The sequence below is a fragment of the Chroicocephalus ridibundus genome, chromosome 13 (genome assembly GCF_963924245.1).
Source record: "Chroicocephalus ridibundus chromosome 13, bChrRid1.1, whole genome shotgun sequence".
Classification (NCBI taxonomy): Eukaryota; Metazoa; Chordata; class Aves; order Charadriiformes; family Laridae; genus Chroicocephalus; species Chroicocephalus ridibundus.
In genome coordinates, this window is record NC_086296.1 from 8,171,652 (window position 1) to 8,196,564 (window position 24,913).

At 36.5% G+C, this 24,913-nt stretch overlaps 1 protein-coding gene across 7 annotated transcripts in view; it reads right to left on the reverse strand.

Annotated features, from left to right (window-relative positions):
• Positions 1-24,913, reverse strand: part of RIMBP2 (RIMS binding protein 2) — a 160,390-nt gene that overhangs the window by 50,954 nt on the left and 84,523 nt on the right. For all 7 annotated transcript variants that reach the window (XM_063350926.1, XM_063350927.1, XM_063350923.1 and 4 more), the window contains 4 exons: positions 17,477-17,566; positions 12,500-12,622; positions 6,150-6,254; positions 2,216-2,266 (listed from right to left, as the gene is read on the reverse strand). In XM_063350926.1, coding sequence (XP_063206996.1) covers positions 2,216-2,266; positions 6,150-6,254; positions 12,500-12,622; positions 17,477-17,566 — 369 coding nt within the window. The remainder of the gene's footprint in view (positions 1-2,215; positions 2,267-6,149; positions 6,255-12,499; positions 12,623-17,476; positions 17,567-24,913) is intronic.

Consider the following 24,913-nt stretch of genomic DNA (forward strand, 5'->3'; position numbering starts at 1 on the left):
TAAAGGCAAAACAAACAATATGTATGATGATAATGAAAGCATGAGTAAAACATTTCGGAATATTAAGTTTTATAGATATAAACAATTTTTTTTAAATTTTTTTTTTAAAGATGATCAATGAACCAGAAAAAATACCTTCCATCAATGCATGACCAGTAAGTACACAGACAGAAGAACTACCGTGAGAAGGTAGAAATTACCTTCTGCTCAAAACAGATGTCTAAGTGAAGTGTTGACGATGCACTTGCTATAATCAATCTATGGTATCGCATGTTCTTTATGATATCTATGGTATGTTAAGACTTAATAACCATTAAATGCCTTTTCTTTTCCTCAGGCAGAAAAACTAGTTTGGTATTTATCAGTGAAAACCTATTTTATGTGAAAAAATGAAGAACAAAAAAGAACAAAAGGAAATCTGGGTGCAGTTAGCATTCTATTTACTTGTGCATCTGTATTTTCTGACACTGTACCTTACTCAAGTACATCAAACAATATTATTGGAACTTAAAGAATCTGTTGAGACTGGTTTTGAAAAACTGATGAGGAATTGCTTCCTTTAGGAACCTTCTTACAGGAATTCTAATTTCTGGTACATGGTGTCATTTGTTGTATCTTACACAACATTGTGGGTCAGTCTGCATTCCTAAACAGCAGACAGCAAAGGGAATAAAAGGTTTTGTCAGCATCAGACAGATATTTGAACATTAATTTATTTCAATTCTCCGTTTGATTTTTTGTGTTTTCATATGTAATTTAACCATAACTGTATGCATCCATTATAAAGGTTCCATTATTATAAGAGTCGCAGTTTAAAATCTCTAAAAATTTCACTGCAGCCTAAGACAAAGAGGCTTTGCAAACCTTGCCCTATTCCAACTAAAACTGAACAGCAAAGCTCATGTTTTTTGAATGGGAGAGTAAGAATTTTCTCCTATTCTTCATGTCACTTCTATACAAGACACAAACAAGTCTGTATCCTTAGGCACAGAAGACTAAATTACTAGATTTTTTTTTTTTTATGGATTAATCACTTGAAGGAAGGCTTGAAATGTGATACAAAGTCCATAAACACAACTACTAATGAATTTACAGGTAATACCCTGTGCTATGAGCACTTGCTAATGAAAATACTAATATTTTTTGGTTTATCTTTATGGATAATGTTGCCTTTATGGATGATGTCAGTATGTGCAGGTATTTAGAGCCTTAAAAATTAAATCAGACCATTTGAATCATCCCTCAAAACTTAATTTAACAGTGTTTACTTACTAAATCCAACAGTCACTGGCAAATTCTAAAAACATATTGCAACAGTAATGGGAAACACTAAGACCCCTGCTGGTGATACACAGCGATAGGATTAGAGGCAATGGACATGGATAGCATCCAGGCAAAAATTCTGACAGGATACAAGAATATTATTCTTCACAATTAAAGTGCTTAAAAACTTAAAGAGGCTTTCCACGGAGGCTGCCATATCTCCATTCCCAGAGATATTTAAAAATGGACCGGGCAAAGCCTTTACCAGCCTACAGTAATTTTGGAGAGGGCCTTTCTTTGAGCAGGGAGTTGGACCAGATAGCCAGAGGTCCCTTCCAAACAGAATTATTCTGTGTTTCTAATTTAAAATTTGAGTATGTTTCTGGTACCCTTGATTTTCAAATGCCCAGTTCAGACACCTTGAAAAGATCTAGTTTTCCAATAAAAAGAATGAAGTGTTCTCTCCCTACCACACCCTTTAAAGTTTTTTTCAAAGTATCCAAATTCTTTCGTTAGGTTTAAAAATTTTGGCTGTTTAGCATGTTGCTAAATTTATTTAGCATTTACTTAGTTCCATTTAATTAGTAACTTTAGGTAATTTATTGGTATTTGCAGCTATATTTCCAGGCTAAACGATAATAATTCTCACAAGTAATCACTTCCTTTTTATATATTTCACAGTATTTTACAAAAATTGGCACCAAAATTTCCATTCTATGCAAAGAGAAACCGAGATACACACATTATGTCCAACAGCTCAGTTTAATGCACTCCTAACTGAATTATAATCTTTAAAGGATGCAATACCTCAGAACAGGAAAAAAAACCACAAAAAACCCCACCTATTTGTCTACATATTACTTGAAACCTTCAAAAGTGATGATACTGTAAAGTTATCACATTCAGAATGGAACCTCCACAAGCAAAAGTAACACAAAGGATATCTTCTTACCTCTAGCAATTGAACTGCTCCTTCATGTTCCTTCTTAGCTTCAACCTGAGCCTTGTTTTTATAACAAAAAGAGGAGAGGAGAGGAGAAGGAGAGGAGAAGGAGAGGAGAAGGAGAGTCAATTAATGATGCTACATATAGTATGCTCTAACCACATAAAGTAGGATACTGTTTACTCAAATCCAAAGCCAATTAGACTCTTGAAGGGATGGTTCCATCAATATTACTGTAGCACTTTGGTTCCAAGCCACTGAAATAACTGCTTATTTTTTGGAGATTGAATTTCAGTGAAGATTAATAGCATCAGTATTTTGTTGGACTAAGATGTGCATGCTCAACACATTGCAAGAACACATCAGAAGTATCTCTGAAACCCTCTAAATTAAAACTGAAAAATTAGCTTGTTATTCGACATTGCAGGAGGTTCATTGTGTAGAAACCTCCTGTACCACCTGGGAGAAAGAAACACAAAAATTAAGCTAATTCTTTACATGCAGCAACAGTATTTATCATCTAAGCAAATACCTCACAAAACATTCAAGGCAACGACAAGACAGGCTGTCTGTAAAAAGGAGCGCAACATTTAGCGTCCAATTTACTGACTGAATGAAGAAAAGAGGGAATCAATAAGAGCAGGAAAGTGTATTTTCTGTAGCTCAGAAATTCAGTTATCAAATTTTGGTTAGGAAAAGTCTAAACCTTAGAAACAAAACAGGATAACAAAACTTTTTGTTATCCTCACTTCATTTCCATTTAAGTTTTCACCATCTTCTTTATCGAAGCTTGCCAAGAGAAGCAAAACTTTTATTAACCACTGTATCAGGCTGATAGCAGTGTGATGCACTGACTTTGCCTCTTGGCTTCTTATTACTGTAGCCCAAAGACCACATTCTGCACATTCCTCATCAGAGAAAAGTCTTAAACCCCTCCAATTTAGCAGAGAGCAACACCCCACACTTTCTAATTTAACAGGCCAGATACTCCCACGATGGACACTCACACAGCTATGTTAACTTCATTTTCCTCATCTATGAGGTCAACCCTACTCCGTTATTGGTTGCAATGGAAGGTGGGTCAGGCCATAAAGTCACAACCAAAAACATATACCCAAACTATACTTCACTGTCATGCATGGTAATAAAGCCTCCTTCAGTCCTGCAAGCACAGTCATATTTCTTCCTGTACTGCAGTCGTAAGTTTTATTGCTAGCACCTGATAAAATATTGGCTCCATAAGCATTAGCAAACATAGGATGACAGGTAATAGAAAGCCTTGTGTTATCCATCACTACAAGTTTAATAAAATCTACCCAGCACATGAATTCTCGATAAATGATTAGAAAACCTGCATCAATAGCTATCTCTCTTTCTACATCAAACTGTCTTGTATTAAGGCTTTCTTGGAGAAAAAGACCATCTGATTCCCTATCAACAAAAAACCTTGATGAACAATATTATATTATTCATCCTTCCTTTAGGCTGAAAATCTGATCAGTCTGTTCATATATTAAAAACACAATGAACTTTTATTTATAATATCAAAATGTGACAGCAAATACATCAGATTGTACCAGTAACTTGCTTTCTTTTAAAGTGCGTGTTTCTGTGGTTCATCAGGAACTTTACAACAGAAACAAGATATGCTGTGAAATGTCATCCTGTTACTGCCTGGAGTTACTACTTTCATTTCATGGTACTTTTTCAAGTAATTAGATGACTCTAATAAAAAAGAGGAAGAAAGAATTTAACACACATGTACTAGGTACATTTAGAGGTCAGCTGTGTATGGAACCTGAGCCAGCAACTCCTGTTTAATGATGGAAGCAAAGTACTATAGTTACTTAGGAAACAGATTTATTTGTTTTTCTGACAATATACACTGCATCATTATGTTGATAAGGAGATGTGTTGGATACCAGCAGCCTAGAGGTAAAAGCAGGACAAATTAGTCTGTGCCATGCCTGGAGAACTACAGGTAGCTTGGGTATCTCTCTACACGTTAGAACAGTGCACAATACAGACATCCCCCCGAAACCTTTCAGTGTTTTGCATACTTTCCCTCTTCTACCCATACAGTGTACTAATCTTCATTCTTATTCTATACCATTAGTAATAGCATTACAGAAGCAACTACACATCTCAACCAAACTGGGATTGCAACACATCACGATGGAAAAGAAAGTGAGCTTGGAAGGGCTGAAAATCAAAATATATATAAAAACATGCTTTTTCTTTTTGAGTGGTATCTGGAACTAATATCACATGCAGATTTTGTCAAGAGATGTGATAGGTAGAATACTTATTTGTCACAGATACTTATCCTGAGAGGCAATAATAATTAAAAAAGACACAATAGCAATTTAATAACATAAAAAATTAGACGTTTCAGGGTGAAAATGAGTGTCTATGCAAAGCCCTAGGAGGAACATTTCAGGCTAATGACTGAAACCAGTAAGAAGGATGAATTATTTCTTAAATGCTTCTACTAAGTACTGCATAGATGAATTGTTATGGTGGTTTTAGTATAGCTATTCTAAGCAAAAATTCTAGTCGAACTTAGTGATAAATGATTATTAGATAATAATTTTTAACATAAATGATTTGTATTCCGTGCTACTTCAAGCCCACTGAACCAGAATTTAATCACTGGTTACAGATGCTGAGCTAGTCGCATTGAGTAAAATACGAAATACAATACAATCTCGTTTGTGCTTGAAGTTTATAATGCTATAGCTTAGCAAAAATGACTGGAGAAAACAGTATTACAGAGATTGGTCCCCTGTTGCCAATCTGTAACAAAAAGACCCATGTAATGGGGATTTATTAGAAGACTGTAACAAAATCTAGCAAGAAAAGCTGTACCTTTCTTTGATTTCTTTGTTTTGCCAAGAAAATTAAGTCCAAAATTTATGTGGAAGTTCAAATAATAAAAGCTGAATATAACTAGAAATGGCATTTTGAAATATGCTTAAACAGATTAATTGCAAAAGGCTAAAAGAAAATTAACTGGAAGATTTCATTTGTTGAAGTGAAGCTTTCTATTCCAAGCAAACTATATTTAGATACATCTTTTTATTCTGCTGAGAATGTCCCTTCATGCCAATTCTCTATCAAATTATCATTAGCATTATTATTTCTATATTTTTGATCTCGTGAAGCAATTGGAAAAATTAACATTAGTGTTGAGACAACTGCAGTGACTTTGGTAAGACTGAAACTCAATACTGTGTTTTTTATATTATAACGGATACTGAGAAGTTGCAGTGTGAAAAAAAAAGAAGTCTCAAAGTGATCTGTGAATTAGAGAATGAGCTGGGAAATTAGGTACTTAAACTGTTTAATTTATGAAAAAGAAGATCAACTGTGATGTGTAAATACCTTGACAAGAATTAACTTTAATCTAATTTAGTGGAGAAAGGTAGTAAGAATCACCATTGTCTGGAAGATGAAGCCAAAGAAATCCTAACAGAACATTAATAAGTCAGTGAGAATGATTAACTATTCCAGCAAACTGACAAGGAAATGGCGGATACCCCTTATTTTGATTATCATGAAATTAAGACCGGATTCCTTCCTGGCATTTAAGGAATGCAAAGATATTCCTGAGCCCAATATAGAGAGAAGTAATGTAAATACAAAGAAAATACATGTATTTGTATCATTTCACTCCCTATTGGAAAATACAAGGACTTACATATACTGGTCAGGTTAATCTTCACTGGCATGAACATTTATAAATCAATTAGTACAGTCATGTAAATCCAACAGTAAACATCCACTTGTTACAACTGCATCAGCAATCATGCAGAACAATCCAGAACAGGAACCAATTTGGCAGCTGTGGTTTAAGTACCTTTATACCAGGAGATCTGTTTGATGGCCCGTGCTTTGTCGATGCAATTTGCTATTTCACCTGACTTTCCCGTTCTCCACTTACCTTCTGCAGGAGTTCAATTTCCTGCTGTTTGGCGTTGAGAACAGCCAAGGCTTGCTCATGCTCCAACTCCAGCTGTTGCCGCCGTTCAGCAGCCTCTCGCATATGCTGTTTCAAAGGAAGCAGAAAAACTATCAGGTGACTTTAACATATTCTACCTTTAGCCAAACATGCTGCCATTCCCAAGCATGCAGACATTCATCTAAACATAAAAGCTTTTTGCTATCACTGATAGGCAAGCTGGAAACCGGATAGGATTTTAATTAGGTCAGTATTTAGGAGCATATTGCCAATGCTAAACTCAGGTATTTTCACAGCAGCCTCTTTTAGGATATGGGACTCTGTCATTGCCAGCAATGTGGCCTCTGTAATGCACAAATGAACAGTACCCATTTTATTCATCAGGCACACATTCATATGTGGCATTGTGCTGAAAAGTTAAAGCTTGGAAAAAAATTAGCTTGACAATTCCCTCAATGCCTCTTTATCTAGGATATAGTTTTGTGATTTGTTTTGCAAATGATGACCCAAAAGAAATAGCTTACCTTTGCTAATCTCTGCCTATTATTTACAGCAAATTAGAGAGAGCAAAACTAACACAGGTGGATTTGGACAAAAGGGACTATACAGTACTCAAAAACAACTTTTAAAGTACAGTTGCTACTAATGATTCAAAGCAATATGAGGAAGGTTCTTGGGAAGAGCACAAGCTGAACAATGTCAAGATATCCTTTGCAGATAGAAATCTTTTTCATTACAGGTTAATATTATTCTCCCAATAGCATTATAACTTCCAAACACCCTGTTAATAAATGGGAGTTAAGACAGATCTCTTTATAGATTCTGATCTCTTCTCTGGTGAAACTGGTATTAAAGATTTTTATTTTCCAAATTACATATTATTCCCATAATACTCTCAGAGCAGAGGCACAATATCTTATCTGCAGCACCACGAGTTATTACACATAAACCTATTAGGAATCGTCACTTGGAAGCACAAATACATGGCTAAAATTGACAAGAACAGCCCAAAATATCTCTTATTGTGTACCAGAGAAAATTTTATCAAGCATATTGATAACCTTTAATGAGCTGTTTTTCTCTGCTACATGTTACTCGTAACAAAGAGGGACAGCCCAGCAAGGCTGACTTCTCTCAATCTGGGTATGTTTGCAAAGGAAGCAGAAATGTCTCCAATACTCCACTTGGCCTCTGCTTGGAATATAGTTATTTTCATGTGATGTGTTGATTAAAAACAACAACAAAAAAAACATCAAAGATTTTTCCAGTTCATCAATTTTGACTCTCAGCTATGACTTGTTTTCTAGCAGTTTTGTGAGGATTCCGTATTTTGACTGCAGACATTTCCGAACTGTGCATATTGTTAAATGGATCTGTTCATGGGCAATATCTATTCTCAGTATTCAATAATGACCAAAAATAATGGTTCCGAATTTCATCTCATCTGAATTAACATAGCCTATTTTGCTAATGAGTATTACTCATTATTTAAATCAGCATGAAGCTACATTTACTGAGCTCAGCAGCTTCCATCAAGCCTTATGTAAAACTTGACACCGATGGAGCATCAGCACATTTCTTATATTCAAGAAATGGTGAGGCAATCAAGTCATTCTCACACCTTTAATGAAAACTTTTAATTATCTGAAACAAACAAAGCTCTTACTGCCCTCTCTCAAGACTTAGTACCAGATTTGGTACAGCATATTTTGATACCATTAAGTTCTTACTACTTTTACAAAAGCTACTACAGAACATTTCTAGCCCTTTGCAGAGATTAATAAATAATTAATACCGTGAGCATACAGTGAGCCTAGAAAATGTAATGAAGAAACAGATTGTGATACACGATCTGTGTTTCTCCCCAGCTTTTAATTTCTCTGTTTCCTAAAATACGTATTTAGTGATCTACAGTTCACAGATTTTAGGGTCAGAAAAGACCATTTGCTCATCTATATTAACCTAAAAGTATCTCTCAGTCATTTTAGTATTGTCATGATCTACTTAGTATTTAAAGCAGCAAGGATCTCTTCACCCCAGCATCTGTCCCTCCCCTGGCACAGCAATTAAATCTTCCCCAAACCAGAAGCAATTCCTCCCCTCCCACTCTGCTCACAAATCGGTTCTGTCTGCAAATCTGTTCTGCACTTCCTATCTGCACATCAGCTGCTGTCGTTTCTTCTTCCAAGCCTGAGGTGAACAGGCCAGGGCCGTGGAGGAGGACTGCAGAGATCACTAGAACAGCAGGGAGAAAGCTCTGAGCTGCTGAATTCTTTCTGCACCTTCCTTCAGGACTGACTTCCACAATGATCACGTTACCACGGATCGTGTAGGTGGTGGCAATCCATTTGTCCATGCTATCACTGTCCCTAACGGGAGTCAGGTTAGAACTTTCTAAATGTAAATCTGCACTTCCCTTTTTGCACCCTTTCTAGAGGTCCGAATATGTTACTCAAACATCAGAAAGCAAATCCACATCTAAAAGAGCATAGAAAAAACACAGTAATGACTTCATATTTCAAAACAACTGGCAAAAATGCTCTATCCTTCAAATAAAGCGTGAAGAACGAACCTTTTCAGTGTATCTTTCAGATCAAAGGCAAGAATCCTGCTACACAGCAGAGAATGAACCGGGGACATGGTGCATATCTCCGTTTTCTTTCAAACTACAGAGCTAGAGAGCTGTATAGTATAAACTGTTTCTGAAAGAGCACTTAAGGGACCTGCTCAAACAGTTTTTGGTTTTCCAGCTTCCTCATGGGCAGCAGGGGGATTTGACAATGAATAGCCCATCCTAGCTCCAACTGTTTTGGTGGTCACACTGTATTACCTACAGCTGCAAACAAAACAAAGAAGTCCATTCTTTTCTACAGCAGTGACTTTTGCAGTTCGGAAATGTGCATCTGGTTAATGCTAGAACAAACTGAAATGGTTTTCAAGTACTAGAGTCTTGTTTATGAGACAGAACTCATACACGATGCTGAATGGGGAACAAATTTAATTCTCACCCAAGTACACTGATCAAAGGACTTGTCATCTGCGCTTGCAGATGGGTGGCCACCATTACAGTGGAATGAATGGGAAAAGCTGGCGGAACACATCAGAAAATCAGAACTGTTCTGTGCAAGAGGCATTGTGAAGATTCTCAGAAATTCACTAATTCTGCAGTTATTCATCTTTTCTGCTTTGTTGATACATCCTAAGATAACAGAAAGTGTAGCTGAATTTCTCTTTTGACAGGGAAACCAGGCTAACTATTTATCAAAACTTTCCAGTGGTTGGAAAGCTGCAAACCATTTTTTCAATCCACTAATTTCCTGAGCATATGAGGACACACATGAAATACCCAAATAACTGCATCTGCTTGGGCATGGCTTAGTGCTAAAAGGGAGATTTAGAGTTTCAAGACTGTTCAAGGTACTCTGCCAGCTCAGAAGTATTCTGCTTAAGGCAGAGCACTACTGAAAATGAAAAGTCAGGATCTCTATATCCACCCAACAATTTTTGTTTCAGTGAAGGAAAACTCTTGAAGGAGTTCTTAAGCAGAAGTATTATTTCAGTAGCAGTTAGGCAAAATCAGTCAAATAACCAGATTCAGCTCTTCTACAGAAGAAATTTGGAGGAATCATTAAGTTAAATGCCAGTAGATACCCCAATTAAAGAGTTGAGAAATTATTGTTTGGTATGGTCAAAGAAGAAAGTACATTCTTTAATTTGTTATACAAAAGTAAAACATAGTCTGTCATTAGAGGAGTTCCAAATGTTCAAAAACATACAAGCCTAACAAAGCCAGTATCTGAACAGGGTACAAGAAAGGAGTTTTATTGCTCATTAAGTGTTCTTTTTAGCAGCATGGGAGTCCAGACAATAATAATTTGTATTTTGATTTGACGAAATGAGAATTAATGCCAATTTACTTAGAGCATAGTCTAATCCTTAGCTGTTTTATGAGCCATGAATAGACAGTTCGTTTCTTTTTTAGAGTTTTTTCCTCTTAACTTTCCACTATGTGCTCCTTGAAGAAGTGAATTTCCACAGCTATCAAGCTGGAATCCCCAATGATTATATAGAGAGCACTGGCAAGCTATATCTGTTGAAATAGTTTCTAGGTGTTGATTCTACTCTCTATAGGTACTAGCATGTGGCTCACAGTAAAATAGCAAATTAGTGATAAAGGTCTGTGGAACTGTCAGTTTTGTATTCCTCTGAAGAAAAGGAAGGCAATAACAAAAAAAAAAAGTAAATCAGCATCCATTGCTAGAGAAAAACTTCCACCTTGTTCCTGGGGAAAGTTTATTAGTCTGAAGACAGTTAACAGTGTATCACTCTTCTGTTCAATTAAGCACTGTAATCTTCCTTTCCCAGCACAGGTATTTCTTATTTGCACATAATTCTAGATTTATTCCATCAGTGCTAACTGTTGGCTAGTAAATAGGACGTTGATAATTGTTCTGATATTGCACAACAATACACATAGCATCTCAACAGAGAAGCCAACTGATGAAGCCAACAGCAAAACTATTTTCCCCTTTTACAGTGAGTCCAATGCAAGTCAAAATCATTAACTAATCCAATTTTAAATTAGTGATTGTACTTATGACAAGCACTGGCTGAAGCTACTTAGCATTATTAAAACATTCTGTAAAGAAAAGTCTTGCTTGAAATTTAAGATCTCAGACCACCTATTGTCATTTCCATCTCCTCCTGCTCTCAGGACATCCATCCTTCCTTCACTAGCCTCTTCAGTGGTTTGAAGAAGGAAAACCTTGGGCTTGAGAAGACAAAAAATAAGCGACTCTTTGGCAGTCTGCCCAAAAATGTTTCAGCACTGAATCAACGTGCCATTCTAACCAGACAAATACACCCTTCATTTTTCTGAATGGTCCGAAATACATACAAGTGTTTACAAGTGTTTTTTCTCTCAAAAATTCTCACTGTGTTCCTCACCAGTGCAGTTTCTCCACTGATGCAGACAGCTGTAATTGCATGACCTTTTTTCTTTTCTCCTCTTTTTTTTTTTTTTTTTTTTTTTTAAATAATCTTAGTTGCTTAACCCTCTTCAAGGCATATTTTGGTGGCAGTTTTCCACATCACAACTTCCATATTTTCTACAGCTAACCTGGAAACAGTGGTCCATTCAAACCAGTTTCTGTTTTTACCACATCATATGCTTCCTTCCACTGGTTCCCTCTACCCTGTTCACATTGGACACCACCTCATTGTGTGTAAGGGACCTCTCAGACCCTTCTCCATGACTCCTGATCCATCTATCAAGGCTTGGCTTATCAAGTTACTGACTTCCATATTTATGTAATCAATGACACTTAGGGACTGTGGTGTTTCCTAGCAAATCACTGTTTCCTTCCCACTACTAGAACTTTTTTTGCACTTTGCTTTCAACATATACAAATTATTGCCCCCTTGAATTAGCCGGTAAGTAATAATCTCTTAGTTTATTCCATTTTCCAACTGAATTTTACTCTTACTCTAGCCCAGCATCTCAGCTAGATTTCATCTCTGTTAGATTCACCTGGTGAATTCCAATATTTCATAGAATCAGTTTGTCCCCTGGCATTACGCACAATAACCAGGAAAACTGAAGCAGGACAGCATCTTCAACTGAACAGTGAAACCTCTACTGAAGAATACACTTATGATTCAAAATAGATTACTGAATTTTTCTAAATTGAAAAGGAAGCAGCAAACTGATGATGTGAATACCACAGTGTATCTAGAAAACAAGCACTGCTAGACAGCAACGTAGTAAGCTTCTCTAGAAGCATATTAAAAGAAAGGTGGTTATGTACCAGGCACTACAATTATTTCTAAATAAGACCTCTCTGATAAAACAATAGCAGGTTTTGCAACCCTGTCCTGACAACGGTGTGCAGTCTGCACAGGCAATACGAGCTGGTACCAACAACTTGTTTCACAAGGCCACAATAACATTGTGCATCAAGTTAGACTGGCAGACATAGCCCTCTTTAAAGTAAAACATCTGGCAGTTGGTCATATTTCCTTCAACAGCATAATTACTTATCATTTTCTTCTCATCTTGACTTACCTCCAATAACTGCATATTGAAAACCGACATCCAATTACTTATAAATTAGTAGATAAAGATCTCTAAAGATGTCTCTCCTCTGATAGTTTGAGATCCCTGGTAGGTACTTGGTCTACTGTATTCCATACATTTTATTATAACCAATAAGGGCATTCAGTTCCCTAGTCTGCAATGCACTTATGCTTCTGTGACTCACTGAATGAACATCAGGAATATTAAAAAAGCAATAGAAGTACTGGATTGTTGGGCTTTATGGTATTATACGTACCTTTAGGACCTGCTCTAAGTTCTCCAGCTTGGCTTGGAGCTGGTGTTTTCCCTTTACAGCCAAATCTCGTTCTTTGGTCACTCTGAGAAGGGTTTCTCTAAGATGGTCATAGTCTGATTTTACCTAGAAAAATTAAAATGTGATTATTGTCCAAACAGCTAATTAATGAAGGGAAAACTATATCTGACACAAATATTTCTGCATGTTAAAATGGAAAAAGGAAAAAAAAATCAAAGAAAATAGGAAAGAAGTGTAAAAAATGGAAGGGAATGTTTAGCGAGGAAATTGTGTCTCATATAGACATATGCAAGAAACACATTTTCTTTTGACAAGGACTACAATCTGGCAAGCAAACTGTAGTTATGCATAAGTTATGCAAAGTTCATAAACATACTATGTGACACAAAATAAATGACAATCAAACAACTCCTAATTTCTCTGGATCTCAGAGGCATCAAAGATGGGTCTACTACATAAAGAGACAGAGATCCAGCATGTATATATAGAAATATAACTCACATGTATATTTTTCTGGACTATTCTTTAATCTAAATTGACTTCAGAATAAACTCAAATACACATGATCAGCCTGTGCTAACATTTGAAATCAGTGTCTCTACAATTCAAAAATAGGTATTCTTTGGCAGCAAAACCCTTGCTCTCCCTTAAAATATTTGCATACAGAAGGTTTTTAAAGGATCAGATACTCATCAAGTAGGATTTGTTTTCTGATCTAATTTACTTGGTGCTAGCTTAACCATTTCAGTATGACTAAGTCTTTTTATACAGGATTTTGTGAATCATCAGCGATAGTGACTACTTCATAAACACACATAGAAAATAAGAAAATGTATATTAACTAGTGCCATGGTAATGTTCCTTCTTAAATTCAGATCAAAATTTGATTTCTTATCCCTCATAGTTTTATGGCTTCATGTCCTGTATTGATGTATAACAACCGGATTGTTCCAGCCTGTATCATACCAGAATCTGCAATTTTTACATTAAGAATGAAAACCCACCAGCAATAAACACCTAGGTAAAAAAACACATAATGTTCACATACTATTTCCACTTCCCTGCAATGTTGATAAAAAGTAAGAAAGCAAAAGAAAGAGCCATAATATTTTTAGTGAACAGTGTTCCAAGAAGCGTGTTTTCCTTTGTTAACTGCAACACAGCACAAAGACATAAACCACGCTGGCAGGATTACTGACTACGGAAAGGCAAAGCAGTACAAAGCACTGGGATGAGGCATAGGCTTTAATCTTGCTGCAGCTTGTGTTTCCTTCTAACTTCAGTTAAGGAAGTGACAAGTACTTCCCCCCCCCCCCCCCAATTTAATTACTGTAATTTCTTGGGCTTTTTAAAGAACGAATGGCATTAAGCAATCTTTGACATGGATATCTCCTGGACATTTTCTAAAGCGATGTTTTGGAAACCGATTCAGCCTTTCTATTTGCCTTCTGGCTCCAGTTTGTTAACTTGCAAATTTTGCCATGGACCAAACAATCTAAATGGTTGCAGCCAGCCCTCGTATTCATCTTTGTAAGAGGGCTCTTTAGAGTGCAGTGGACTAGAAAAAAGAAAGAGGAAAATGGAACAAATCATGTTTTCCACAAGAACTGATGCAATTATTGTCAACTTCAGGATTTTTTTTCTGTGCACAGATTTTTCTTTTCCTCTTCCCTCGTTTCTTTATAACCAAGGAAACTATTAAACAATGGATTTTCAGAATCTATTAACTTCCTGCATCCTTTGTATTGTATTTCATTGCTCAGATCAGTCAACGTATATTGTTGAAGAATAATGGAGTGGAAAAGGAAGCAATGAGGTATCACCATCAACGATGCAATTGTGTTATTGTCTGTGATTCTCAGTTAATTTACTGGGGATGAATGAAGTACAATATTTTGAACAAGTTGCAAGAAAAGGTTATTTTCCTCTGACTTTAGTTTTCCCTGTCTCTAAAACAATTGATACCAACTGACTACCTTTGGAAAGAATTTTCTAGAACTTACGAGTCATCACAGTCTCAGTAATTTTTGGGAGGTAGTGAGCATGGTACCTTTCTGCTGTGTTTTCCCTGCTGGCAGTGAAGGGGCAGTCAGAACAAATGGTACTACCAGGCTGCTAATGTAATTTTGGAACAAGATGATGAATTAGAGACAGGTAGAACTGTTGATATTTTACACACTTCAGGATCTTCCATTTGGGATATCAAAACACATACCTAAACTAGTTAAAGTTTAGGAATACACAAATGGTTCTGATGATTTCTCTCTTTTGGCAGACCAGCTTTCAAACAAAGTTCTGTGCGTATTTTCACTTTGAAGGTTGGAAAGAATTCAACCAAATGTACCAGTCACCTTCCGATAATTACGCTTATTACTTCCAGCAACACTGATAACTTTTAGCATTTCTACAGGGCATTCTTGCCAGGACTTTCTCCTCTGAAGAGTGTGTATCACCCAGAATGCTGTGATATACACATTTATATAACCCATAAAGCAGCATAAGACTTGATGAGTCTATAATTTGCTTTTTTTGTTTGTCTGTTTAGACAACATTTGTTCTTAAATGTGAATTCAATGCTCTCTCCAAGCAGGCTATTTAAGAACATATGGGATATATGTGAACTTGAATTACACACAGAGCACATTAAAACATCAATGTTCCCAGTGGCAAAAACAGTTGACCTAAATAGAGTGCCATCATAAACAGTTCTAATTTAATGACAGAAACAGGGAACATTTTGATCTGTGATGTTTCTCTATTCAATGCATCAATCAATTTATTTTTCATCCCATACATTCACACTTACTAAATGCGCCCTCTTGAGTCAGTTATGAAGGCCAGAATGCTGCTAAAGCGTCTTCCACTTCCTGAACACTTGAACACACACTAGTTATTGAAAGCCAGCACACCAAAACGAACCGGCGCTTCATTTCATTGGGAAAAGCTCCATCAGCCTTATAACCCACCATTTGCCTGAATTCTAGACTTCAGTGACCTGCCAATGACTTACATTGTTCAGAAAACATTATTCAGAAACTACCATGAAAATGATATCATTTCAGGTATTGTGGAAATAAATTCTGAATGTATAATGCCTGTTCTCTTTTTACATAAAAACACTAGCCCATATATACTCAGATGAGCACGAAAACAAGTTAGTGCCCAGTGTCGTAGCACACCTAACGACACAAAATCTTTTCAGAAGTATGCCACTCCAGCAATGCAACTTTGTTCCTCTTATGCAGAGTACTAAAACTAAAGCATGTAAGTTATGTACAATTTTAGTTTTATTTCGTGGATTTCAAGGTAGCCAGCCTCATACCTACCCCTTTCCGGAGTCAAATTTCAGCAACTACATTGTGAAGAAATGAGCAGTAGTTTTATCTGTGCTACATAACAGAATGCATAAACACTCCTCCGGCCCCATTTGCTTGGATAAAGTTGGCCTGTTTTTCAGGCCAGCTCTCAAGGGTGAAAAAGAATAAATTATTTTAGGCAGGTTTTCTCCTTCAGGGCTGAGCCCTAACTCTGTTAGAATTCTGCTCCAACCTCCACATCCAAAGTTGTAGTTTCACACTTCCTGAATAATAAAATGTAATCTAAACTGCACAATCTATCCTCAACCTCATTGTGTATGGTAAAAAAACCACAACCAATAATAAAAAACCCCAAAACAAAAAACAAACAGAAAAACCCAAGTAATTCCCTCAGAAACCTCTTATGCAAGAAGGAAAAGACAAGGTTTGTTAACATACAAGGTATGCTGCAAAGATTGCATACTGTTAAAATTTTTAAAAGTGGGAGGGTACCCTTAAAGCAAGTTTTTGATCCTACTGAGGCTGTGATATTAAATTAGTAGCACAGGCATCCAGCAGTGTGGCATTTTGCCTTTCACTGGATTTAATATATTTGAAGAAACAAACAGCCATAGTATGACAAATTCTGACACTACAATAGTAAGAGGTAATTCTATTACTAACTTAGTGGCTAATGTGTCAAAGGTTGACATTTTACCTTTATATTTTAAATTGCTTTTACCACGTTTTTCAATGTACCTCAAGCTCCTCACTATCGTACAAGACAAACATTACCTATAATAAAGCATTATTAACTGCATAGTTCTTCACTTCGTGACAGTAAGAGCGCTAACACTTTTACTGCCACCAATGTACTAAGCCTTCACTGCATTAATGCTGCATGCTATTCCTGTGTCAGCTAGAATATAAAACTGCCTAAAGTAAGACTTTATGTGCCTCATGAAATAAAGAGTAAAGGCAATGTGTAAACAACAATAAAGAGAACAGAAACACATTAGGCAAGGGAGAAATTCTAGACAGATGGATGAATAAAATTAAGTGATGCTATGATACACATGGCTTCCTCCTATCATGAAGTATTATTACTCTGCCTTTTTATATAAAAACAATTTAAATTCCTCAGCAACAGGAAATTTAAGGTCTGCTTTGATACCAGGTGCTACACACAAAATGCATAGCCATCTCTAAATTTTAGTTATTTGCACTGTCTCAGGGACTTCACCAAACCTCCTTTGGTTTGGTAATTCAGCAGTGGGCTACTCTGTGACACACGCACGTCAGAGATACCAAAGCATGCAGCTACCGCTGTTTTGCACGCTTTGAGGCTGGGCTTTCATCAGAGCCTATGTGAGTTACAGCTCTTCTGATATGAATGAGGTTGCCGAGCAACTCACTTAAGCCCTGTAGAAATCCCAGATTGGAGTTTTATTTTTAGCTAAATGTAACCTTGTAAAGTGGCTGGTTCATGATGTTTCTTCCACCACAACAGGCACAAAAAAGCATTCAAGAAAAATACTTATTATTAAAACAGTTTTTATATCAGGACCAGAATAGCTGAGACTATTCCATGTGCACTTTTATCCACTCTGCAGTCCGATTTCTTTAACAAATGAATACATGAGCTCTGTGCTTATGATGTTACCTGGTCATATTGCAGTGCTTTGTGGGACACACTTGCATACTGAAGGCTCAGGCGATTCTTTTCTTGCACAGCATCCTTTAGTTCATTTTCCTGAAACACAAGTGAAGAGTGTTATAGACCATTTATCTCCATTACAGTACATCCTATTAAGTACTTAAGGAAGCAATGTTTTTGCGTTATTTGGTATTAACAAACTATTAAGAGTAATATCAGGCACGGAGCCAAAGGCAGTGAAGGTGCAGAAGCAGCAGATTAGCTTGCAATTACAGTTGGCTCTATCATAAACCCACATGTTTTCAGTAGATGATCTGATTAAAGATGTGTAGGCAAAAAAAGATGACCTGACTTGACAGGCCTGGCGCCTATAAAAATAATAATAAAAAAAAAAAAAAAAATCTCCCCGTGGATGCAACAAAGAGCTCTAACCTGGATGCCTCACTTACAGCTGGGAACATAAAGAGACTTGGCCCCCAGAAAAAAAGTAATGCTATCAAACTTAGGTCTTCAGAAGGCATTTTGAGGGCAAAAAAACAACAACTGGAATGTATAGTCATGTAGAAATTCTTATATTCACATATTTCACTTCACTTACATTGTGCATCTACTTATCATATATGTATACATACACATTCTAATACAAACATTTTTAGAATCTGGGTAGAGCATCTATGTACAACAGCGGAGGCAAATCAGAAATGCAGATGGAAGTCAAAAGGTAAGTAACCTACGAGTAAAGATCAGTGTATTAACTACAGCCTCAGGATTCTATTTTTATTTACTTAGACAGCACTATAAAGAGGAGAAAAAGGAAAAATAAATAAAACTCAAATATACAGTCAAAGGTCAAACTAGAGAGGTAGAAATGCTTTGTCAGGTCACACAAATCAAATCACATGTAGCTGAGGAAAAAACATCAGCATCCTGCCTTCTGACAGTTGCTTTTTTGCACAACGTCACAAAGGTAGTTCTCTGAGATTAAACCTTAAATGCAATTCCTTATGAAAGTTCCAATCAGTCATGCTGGCAATCTGTAACCTTTCCATCCTACAGTGTGCATTACACATTATCTTCTGAAAACATTGGTTTTATGTGCCAAAAACTATACTAAGGTGGGCAAAACTGGGCCCACTTTTGAGTGATTTCAAATAATTTATGATTTTGCACCATTAAAATGCACACTATTAGCAGATTTCTCTACTAATTCTGTTGAGGTCTTAAGAAAAACTGTTCAAGTAATGCATTATCAAAATTTCTCTTTAAAATTCTCAGTATGAAAAAAATTAAATTGAAATTTTTTTATTTACTGATGTAAGCCCTAAAAAAGGATTTTAAAGATTCTGATATTTAAATGTTTTTCATACTACTTGAACCAAAAAAACTTGCTATTTTCAGCATATCTTTAAATCGATTTCAAAACTCTCTGCACACAAGATCCATGTTTTGAATAGAAAACTAGCGTTTTCAATGAACAAAAGTTACTGAACTGTTTATCTAAATTGTTTCCTAAGCCTCATTACCTGAGCATCAGAACTAATGAGGCTTACAGATTTCTGCCTTGGCTACTTGACTGATATCTAAGAAGGTGTGACATGCAAATCTGCTCAAAACTAACCGCTGAGTTCAAAATGTATAGGGTCAGCTAAACAGAGAGTATGAGTATGTGAATTATTTTTTCCATAGAAAATGAGAATCAAATGTCAGTTTTATAAAACATTTCACATAGAAAAGTCCATTTGGAGTAACAGTGATTTTAACATATCAATTAATTCCAGAGAAGATACTGCATTCCTGCCCACACCTGGAATGCCAGTATGATAGTTAAATTTGAACATAAAAAAGGATAGTGAAAATTAGTTCAGCTTAAGTAATGACACGTTACAGCCCCATCATTGTACAAGATCAGAACATCGCATCATCTGTGGGAAGCCGCTCTTTTGACTAAGCATTAAGTGTTACTGCACTGAACTAAACTAAGACGACAAACTGCAGAATATTCAGTCTCCTGACTGCAGATACACCTATCACCTTGCACATAAGCAGCTCAGCAATTATAATTTCTCAAGCCTGTTAAATCTGTTGTTCAGGGTGCAATTAAAAGTGGCAGTCAGGCTCTGTGAGATGCTAGACAGTTCTGAGGACCAAAACGAGAAGAATTTCTTCGCTCACATTGCATTTTCGAAGGTGTGAATTAAATCAGTAAATATTTTTATAATATCAACAAACTGCACAGAACAGTTCCTTGGATATGCAAATAAATCCCTGCATCCTGTTAATTGCTGAAAGTCACTTGTAAAGCATCATCTGTCTACTCTGCACTTTACAAGGTGAAAAGAAGCCACACTACCAGCACTGAAACCCTTACAACTGCAGGCTTTTGTCAAGCCAGATTTGACATGGACTTTAATGTATCAATCTGTGTGTTACAAATCAATACTGCTCAGCTGACTTTAGTGGGGAACAAGCCACAAGGAGTTACCAGGTTTTATTAATGTTATTAAAAGGAATTCAAGCAGAAATGGAGGGGAGTGGAGAGGAGTAATTGATGGCAATCTAGGCCAGCATCTTTCACACCCTACTTAAATTCTCCAGAAAGGAAAACAGTTTACAAGAGATAGCACAGCAACTGGGCTGACTGTTAGTCCTACCTGAAGAAAACACATTTTTATCATGTTATTTGCAAGGATAAATGAAAGTAGGGCAGTAACCGTCCCGGTTTCACTGGTCCATAGTTATAAGCCTATTTCTTTTCACTAATATCTCTGTTCATCCTAATGGCTCTCAGTATTTTTTCACGTTTGCCAGGATAAAGCACCACCTATGATCCCAACCCAACTAAATCCACGAAGATCAAGAATCACCTGCAACTGTAGCAGGCATTACTGGCACACTTCTAGCCTGAAAAATACACAGATAGAAACCCAGCAACTAAAACTCAGGTGCAAAGTTTCCATTTGCAGTACTCGCAATAAGGATATAATGCATTTGTATATATTATCACTATGTTTGGAAGTGACATAAATGCATGTTCACTTACAATATTTAGATTGCTTGCTCTCAGAAAATGCATTAAGGAACAAATAATAAATAACTCATCACAGGTCTCAGAGCAATAACATGGTAAAAGCCAGAAACTGAACCAAAGTCTTGTAAATTTTAGCCAAGTTCCTTCACTGGGCTATGTCTCCTGGAAATGATCCAAGTCATAATTACCGTCAACTCAGAAATTCCCACAATATTAGTTTCAATCATTCGCTGACTTGAGTCATCTCTCAAAAACAATGAAGCCTTACAACAAGGGCTCTGACGGAATAATTCTGGTAGATCCAGCTGCAGTCGTTTAGCTCCTGCACAGTAGATCAGTCACGTCCCTGACAGTAACCTGGGAGGTGGTCAACTGAAGCGGCACACCCTGCTGCCCCGAGGGGAACACAAGCTCCTTTCTGTCTAGTGTACATGAATAATACTCCAACAAGCTTCTCTCTCAAAACTCCTCATGACCAGTTTCTCTAGTGTTGAACGTTTCCAAATGCTAACTTACTTAGAGAAACACACTTAGAGTACTCGTTACACATTTCCTCACCACCTCCTCTTCTCTTGAGGCTGTGAAATACCACCTGGATTTTTGCAAATGATAGTTACGCATCATTGCAGTTTGTGATTTTCTGTCTAATGCATTGACTTCAGTGATTTGGTCCCTTAACAATATAAACTTCAATATTTTCCAGATCAGTTAAATATAAACTTCCAACAAAAAAGATCAAAGTTAATCCCAGCTACTCTGGAGCTAAATTCCACCAAATAGGCAATTCATACGTTAAAAAAAAAGAATTGAAGTCATGTAGAGGAAAATGACATTTTTACTATTTTCTTCCAGGTACAAACCATAAAACTCAAATGTTTAGTACAAATTCTTACTGGCCCACAGTCAGTCTCCAAAAGTTGCCAGTTCATGGCTGCTCTTCTCAGAAGTCCTGTCATACCACCATGGTGAAAACACCCATTAGACTGGGGCCAGAACGGCACACAAAAGGGTGTTTTTCATCTGGCGAGGAATTCAACACATTTGATACTCATTTTACTATGTTGTGAGTTGTTTTCATTAGGATTTTATGGTTGGATCCTGAAAGAGCTTTGAAACTTGAAAAACATTTTAAGGGAGACAGATGCCTTTTGAAAATCCCAGCTATGTTTCTTCTCGCACAAGAAGGCTATGCTTCCTTAAGATGCTATACTGAAATAAATAAGAGTAATTTTCCATTCTCTCTCCTTTACTTGGCAGCTAGCACTGAATACATTAACAACAGGGCAACACTTCTCACTTCAGCTCTTCCAACTGCCAATTCCAAACAGAACCTCCAAGTCAACAGAAAGAAGAGGTCAGCAAATACATAGGGCAGCCATCACAAATGACAGACTTACTGGCAGTAGGCTGGATATGTGCTTCGTGCCTCCAGCTTGCCAGTGAATGCTAGGGATTCTCCGCTACAGCCTTCCTCACTCTCAATTTAATAATGCTGCCGAATTCTAAAGGGAACACGCAAAGAGGCATCACTCTGTTATTGCTTGGACCTAAGAGGAGATTTTGTGGGATTTCACAATTTATTTTGAAGCTTAACACGATTCAGATTTTTAAAGTTCTTGAAAATAAACCAGTACTGGTCCAAAAAACAAACCTGTGGAAAGCATCACTCTTCCCTCATACTTTCCAGTATTTCATACAAATAGCTTTTGGCTTCTTTTTACAAATTTAATGAGAGTTTTGTCTTTTTTTCCCCTGTTGCCCTCTCCTCTGTTCTTCATTTATTCACTGTACGTAACATTTCTGACAATTTAATAGTGCCTAAAAAGCAACGTTTTACTAGAGTCAGATGAGGTCTACTATTTAACCTATGCAAATCAATCCACTGCAGCTGTTAATAAAGACAAGTAGAGTGAAGATTAAGAACTTATCAAGCCAGTTAGTCCAAGACAAAGTACAAAGGTAAATGCTGACTAAATGTTAGCAGACTACTGCTAGTGGAAGTGGAAAGGAAGCAGTAATTCATATTTCCAAAAAAGCTTCTCGCCAGTCTCCAGAGTCTTGACATTGGGTTTCAACTATTAGTTGAACAGTCTGTCACCTCCTTTCTAATAATGTTGCTACACAATACCCATTTAAAAAAATCAAGGGCTTGAAGCAATTTAATTACTAGTCTAGCATGCATCCAAAAATTTTACAGAGAAATGAATGCGGAAAACTAATGATAAGGAAAGAAACAATAGAAGCTGTACATAGAACTATTTTACCTTCCCCCAGAAAAAACTGAAAGTATTGTTACATATTAGCATCAACTTAACAGAACAAACCAATCCAAACGTTTTCTAATGTATGTAAGCAGAAGTTGCATAAACCTTAGATTGCTCCTGCTTAAGCTTTATTCCCCAGTTAAATACAAGAAGCATAAACCATACTTACGTATATTACATATGTGGTGGTGTCAATCACTCTGTGTTCATGTCAGCACCATAAGTAGCATAATTTGCAAAAAGAATCTGCAATGTCTTTAGCATGTCAGACAAAATTCCAAACAGCAAGGATATTTCCTGTTGGATGTTAGGAATGCTTCAGGCATTCTCTGTTCAGACAGGCATTTTGATTTAAGAAAACAACACTAAGGATGATCTTTTCAGAATCTGCGAAGTAAACTGAATCAGAAAAACACCCGCTCTCCCAAATGTATATAAACACAAGCAGTCCTGCAGTGTGCCATTTTTAAGGGGTGCTCAGAGCACTACATGGATTTAAAGTCTCACACGCCAGTACATACTTCACAAAAGATGAGACAATTAATAAAGAAACATCCATGAAAAACTAAAAATAAAATACCTTAAAATTAAATTGTGTTACCTTATATATAAGTTGCATCTTTTTAAGTGCAGAAATGAAGGCAAAAATATGTGTTCGTAACAGAGCAAAAGTAGAAAGTCTCCTACGGATAAGAGGACTGACTGAAAAAATTCATGGTAGGAGGATGACTTCTGTGGATTTAATACAATCTGACACCACTGTCTGGGTAACAAGGTTCTACATTGCCTGGAGAAAGGCATCTGTTGCCCTGTGTGCTAGTTTGCTCATCCATCAATTATTTTTGTTTTAAAAAAATGTTATACACTATTCATTTATTTGTAGCTCTTTTTCTTTGAGACTTGTTTTTGCCAGTAACCTGGAATGACTGTATTAGAACACTCTGATTATAATCCCCTGTGATAGTTCTCTACTTTGATGGTACATGAATAGAATTAATCCAAGAGAAAAGTGAAACCTCTGGTCCACAGGTACTTAAAGAAAAAGGAAAAATGAAGAATCTTCTGATCTTTTCTCATGTATTTTTTGCCCTGGAAATGACTCATTTCCAAGGTCAGGTTCATCACCACCAATTTATTTTATTCTTCTTGCAGGAGCTAGATTTTAAAGGCAAAGATGACTCATCCTGAATAGCACACAGTAGAACTATTTAAGAACCTCAATATGGACAAGCTAACAGAGCTAGGCTGAGAGGCACAGCCTGTACAACAAACTGCCATTAAAACCTTTCTGATTTTCTCCTTGTAATTAGCATGTGGATGATGTAAGAAAAATACAGGCTGTCCTGCGTAATTCTAACCACTATATAATATAGCGCTGAGGAAAGTGGAATCAGAAGCAAGCAGAGAAAAACAGCTTTCAAAAGGGATGCTGCCGTTCTGTTAGTTAATGTTCTGACACCACTTCCATTATATCTGACAGCTTTGGATGCGGCATCCCAGTAAGATAAAGGTGGGATGAAAGAAAGCACTGAAAGATGCTGAATGTCCCCTCCCTGTCCCATGGAAGGTAGAGTTCTATCCAGTACTGGCTACCACAGTTATCAACTTTGACAGATAGAAAGTTGCACTTTTAATAAATTACATGGGAAATTATTAAATGCAATGAAAAATAATCAAAGACTTTTTTTTTTGAGGTGTTTTACTATTTCCATTTGATTCTTCCTCTCAATTGTCATGATGAAGTATGTGTTAGCAAGTAGTACAGGAAAGTAGTCTGACATTTTATGATGTTAACATTTAAAAACCAAGGAATTTTACAAAGAACATTAACAGGCATACATAAGTTTTTCTATGCCACTGTTAAGATAAAGGAAAATCTACTCAGAAATGCTGCATTTTAAATAAAATCACTTCACAATTCAATTTTCTTCATTTTAAAAATAGGAACTTTTCCATGCAAATTATACTTTGTTCTAACAAAGGAAAACAAATGCAGCTTTACCCCTCTAATCAGTAGGCTGAATTTAGCATAAGAAACACTATATAAAAATAGCACTTCTTTAAAAGCACTACTAAATAAGGAATGCAGGAACTGTAGCAGTTTATTGGACTTGGAAATCACAAGTGTCTTGGCACTACAGCGACCAGGAC